Source organism: Crocodylus porosus, unplaced genomic scaffold (genome assembly GCF_001723895.1).
Source record: "Crocodylus porosus isolate Cpor-Errol unplaced genomic scaffold, CroPor_comp1, whole genome shotgun sequence".
Classification (NCBI taxonomy): Eukaryota; Metazoa; Chordata; order Crocodylia; family Crocodylidae; genus Crocodylus; species Crocodylus porosus.
In genome coordinates, this window is record NW_017728947.1 from 106,623,351 (window position 1) to 106,627,929 (window position 4,579).

Genomic DNA, 4,579 nt, shown 5'->3' on the forward strand with positions numbered 1-4,579 from the left:
GTTTGTTCACCAGAGCGCCCCAAGGGATGACTAGTTCAAACAGTTTTAAACTCCTGCAAAACCGTTTCAGGCTGGACATAAGGAAGAATTTCTTTACTGTCTGAGCCCCCAAGGTCTGGAATAGTCTGCCATCAGGTGTGGTTTAAGCACCTACTTTGAACGCCTTCAAGAGAAAATTGGATATTTATCTTGCTGGGATCCTATGACCCCAGCTGACTTCATGCTCCTGGGGCAGGGGGTTGGACTCAATGATCTTCCGAGGTCCCTTCCAGCCCTAATGTCTGTGAAATCTGTGAGGCTAGCTTAGAATAATGTATTTTACAAATACATGAAGTTTTTAGGAGTACCAGCAGCACCAGAGAAGGGCCAGCAACTCAGATAAAAGGAACAGTGACAAGTTTAAAAGAACTGCTTGGAGGAATCAGGGCGACACACAGACACCATCTTTGGTTTCTAAAAAACTGGAACCTGCTTATATATCATCACCTAATAAATCTTGACACATATAACCTGGTTTTAAAAACTTTTCTCCAGAATTCTTTGTCCCTACTCTCAAAAGAAATAATGCTGTGTTTTCACAAAAGCTGCTTGGGTTACTAAGCACAGCTGTTTAGTGTCCCATTGTTCAGGAGCACAGGTGCCATAGCCAGACACATCTGGTGGGAGAAAATGGTTGATGGACAGTACACTCTATTTTAGTGCCCAGTGAGAATAGGACAACTGCAATACTTGACTCCAGAGTGATAAATATAAGACTGACACCTGGAGAGATGGGGAGGGGAGCTCAGACCAAAGAGGAGATATAGCTGCAGTCAGCTGTGTACCTATAGCATAGATTGTACACCTCATATTTTATGCATTGAATTAAGACAATATAAGGAAGGACAGACAGGAAAAGCCAAGTTTAATAAAAATATAAATGTAGATTCTGAAAAGGACAGGAACTGTGAAAAAGCTTACGCCTTAAATATTTTATCCCCAAGTAGGAGTCACAGGATGCATGCCACAAATGGATACAGATATATTGTTTCAAACACACTGGCCACTACCATACAGCAGCTAAATTGCAGAATCTGCTTTATAAAAAGTGTTATGAAAAACATTTAATAAGGAGCTGTATTGTACAATCTCAGGTTAGACATTTACTCTGAGTATGCAGCTCAAGGCGAATACACTGGTAATTCCAAATGTTTTTAAATATTCAATGTACACACTGAATTCCAAATCAGTCTTCACTTTTCCCCAGAGGCAGAAAGGGGAGAAAATACAATTAGGTCATTGCATACTGAAGCTTCTGTAAACTTCTGTGCTTCATTTCTGAGTGGGGTGAAAGGAAGACTGCAGTCGAGATTTGGCTGTAACGAAAATTAAAACAAACGTTCAGGCAGCAGTTAACCACTTCCCAGCACCGTAGAAAGAGCAGATTTATTTCCCTACTGATTTTGTCATACTAAAAGTCATTGTCAATAGACAGCTTATGCATAGGTGTCAGAACAATTAACAGGCCATGTGTAAACCTAGGGACAAGAGGCAGTGGGCAATGCTTTGATTGAGGGCTCACAAGACTAGTAAAGAAAGTGGACCTCTTGGCCCGCTATCGAATGAGACCCCACAGCTAAGATGTACATGTTTAAAGGCAAAGTATAGGTTTTCTAAAAGAATCTTAATCTTCTTAAGGATGCAGAAAGCCTACAGCAGAAAGCTGCAGGACAGGTAGGCGTCAGGCCAGATAAGGCCGTGATGGAGCCATCCAGCAGGGTGCTGCAGGCAGCATGAACAGCCAGTCCAGTCCTGCACATAATGTATGCCAGCCTCACTCTGCGCTTGGTGCATGTGGTACATACTGCATGGGATGCCCCACTGGACCCACCCCGTATGCTGGCCCTGGGGCTAGTCTGGATGGGCCTCAGGCTACTCTTGTGTGCCAAAGCCAGCATGCAAGGCCAGTCTGGTGCAGGCAGCACATTCACTGGACTAACCCGCTGTGCCACATGTAACACTGGGCCCAGCCCATGCACCATACCAATGCACAGGGACAGTCCAAGACCCCGCAGGCAAGATCCTAGGGCTCTAACAGGGATCTGGCCCACAGACCACATCTGACATTCTTGGCAGAGATTAATGAAACAGTTGAAGATCGTAACACCAATGTGGCAATAAGGGACTGTGACATGTTTCTCAGAGCAGTGGTTTAACAAACTTCCTGAAGTCACAGAATCTTTTCATATCACTTCTCTGGCCACAAAAACCCCTACCCTTACTCCCGGGTCCAGTCTGCCATTGCCCCAACCTTTTGTAGAACTCCTGGGTTCTGCAGACTACAGTCTGATAACCACTGCTCTACAGCACTAGCCAATTAAAAAACTTTTTAGTGCTAGCACATAACCCCTGCCCTCCTCCCTCCCCTGCCTTGCATTTTAATTTCCTCCTGTGATGAGAAATGAGCCAATAGATACCAGCTCGGTTTTGGACATGGAAGGATCCATTATGGCTGAAATCCACATTTCGGCTCCTGTGAAAAGGAGTTAGACACCCAAATCCCACTGCATTTCTAAAAGACTGGAGCACCTACTTTCCCTGGGCCTCTTTTGACAAGACCAGGACTAAAAGATAGTAGAGGTGAGGCAGTCTAGTAAGATGGAAGGAAGTCAGAAGAGAAGGTTGTTAAAAACAGATCTTGTGCTAAGTGTATACAAGAAGGAAAGGGGGAGAGAGGGGAGGGATACTTTTACAAGCAAAAGATCTAAGGGTTTGATTTTCTAGACAGCTGGCAGTTGAAACAAGTAAAGGATCAAGCAGTTTGATAGACATTAAGAATTTGTTTTCTTCTGATTTCAACTCTTCCATTTGGCTCAACCCGCACCTAGATTATACAGTAAGGAACAAACAGTTGTAGAGATATCACAAGTTGATGAGAGAAGAAGGGCTGCATTCATTAAAATTACCAAGTCAGAAATTATCAGATACTGTCTTCTTCTGTAATTAATTCACTGCAGCAGTTCAGATAATTTTACAGAAGCAATTTAGAAGGCAGGTTATAGAATCATAGAATTATAGGACCAGAAGGGACCTGTAAGATCATCAAGTCCAGGCCCCTGCCATGGTTGAAAAGCATCATCCTTTAAATAGACTCTCAAGTAAAATTAAAAGTGACCTACTGCAACATCAAAAGGAGTTTCAGAGGTGGAGTCTCCATGCAAAGAGTCTGAAAAATAAGATTGTTTCAACATTACACTTTTGCTTGATAGTTGTTACAGTTGCTTGATAGTTCTGGAAGTTCTGCCTAACCCTCTAAGTTTCTTTGTTTCAGGTTTTATAGCAAATTTATACCCTATCAGAGGGCAGATACAAAACAGGATCTTGCACAGCTACTTTGCCACCAATTTGTTCAGTGTACCACAGATGTCAGAGAATACCACATAGACCCAGATAACACTCAATTATGAAAGACCAGGAGCTCTACACCAATACAATACCAGGCCACGTGTTCTTGCATGCAACATGTACACTTTTCCCAAAAAAATCAGCAGTTAGAAATCGGTGCTTTATAAACAAGGAAATACAGGAATAGCAGTTTCTGCAGGGTATGCCTCTGCAGGGTGGGAGGGAGGAAATGAATGAAGTAACTGTTATTATTCAGTTACTTACTTCTATCTTACCAGCATTTTTCAGGAACAAATCTGCCTTTCAAAAACAAAAGATGTACATCTATCTGGGAACAAGTTTTATGAAAGAAAATGCAGTAGGTTCCAATGCCAATATATTTAATTTTGTTATCTGATTAAAAGCAAAATAAAACCTTAACAATGCCACCTTACAATGTGTTGTTAATGGCTTGGAGGCTGGCATAAACAGCTTCTCAAGCAAGTTTGCAGATGATGTGAAACTGGAAAGGGACTGCAAAATGTGCTGGAGAATTGGAGTGGAATTCAGAAGGCTACTGAGAGACTGAAAAGCTAGGCTGGAGCTAACAAAGTTCAATGCTGACAATTGTAAGGTGCTACACATTGGGAAGAATAATCAAAAATACAAATACAGAATGGGTGACACCTGACTGGATGGTAACGCCACAGAGAAGGACCTGGGAGTCCTGGTAGATCATAGGACTTAACATGAATCTGCAGGGCGGCAGCTCCACAAAAGGTGAATTCACAGTTTCGGGATACATTAATAGAAGCATTAAGTGCAAGACACTGGAGGTGATAGTGCTTCTCTACTCAGCAGTGGTTAGGCCTCACTTGGAGTACTGCGTGCAGCTTTGGGCTCCACATTTTAGAAAGGACTTCGAGAAGTTAAAGAAGGTCCATAGGTGACAAAAACAATAAATGAGCTTGTAAGGCAAGTCATACACAGAGAGGCTAAAGAAACAGGCATGTTTAGCTTGCAGAAAAGGTGCTTAAGAAGGGATATGATAGCAGTCTTCAAATATATGAAGGGCTGCTATAAAAAAAGAGAGAGAAAACATCTTTTATCTTTTTGCAGAGCAGAATGTGGACCAATGGCTTGAAGATGCAAAGCAGAGTTACACTGAATATCAGGAAAAACCTCTTTGCTGTTAGAACAGTGAGGCAGTGGAATA

The 4,579-nt window shown here is 42.3% G+C and overlaps 1 protein-coding gene and 1 long non-coding RNA gene across 5 annotated transcripts in view; one reads left to right on the forward strand and one right to left on the reverse strand.

Moving 5' to 3' along the window:
* LOC109320662 overlaps positions 1-4,579 on the forward strand; it is a 23,245-nt gene that overhangs the window by 15,161 nt on the left and 3,505 nt on the right. The window contains exon 2 of the long non-coding RNA XR_002103834.1: positions 2,742-2,749. This is a non-coding gene — a long non-coding RNA (uncharacterized LOC109320662). The remainder of the gene's footprint in view (positions 1-2,741; positions 2,750-4,579) is intronic.
* DLGAP5 (DLG associated protein 5) overlaps positions 888-4,579 on the reverse strand; it is a 40,836-nt gene continuing 37,144 nt past the window's right edge. For 3 of the 4 annotated variants that reach the window (XM_019550856.1, XM_019550853.1, XM_019550854.1), the window contains exon 19: positions 888-1,355. In XM_019550856.1, the coding sequence (XP_019406401.1) occupies positions 1,233-1,355 (123 nt within the window). In that variant the 3' untranslated portion in view covers positions 888-1,232. Of the gene's footprint in view, positions 1,356-3,158; positions 3,206-4,579 lie in introns of all 4 variants that reach the window. The other variant, XM_019550855.1, reaches the window with a different exon arrangement.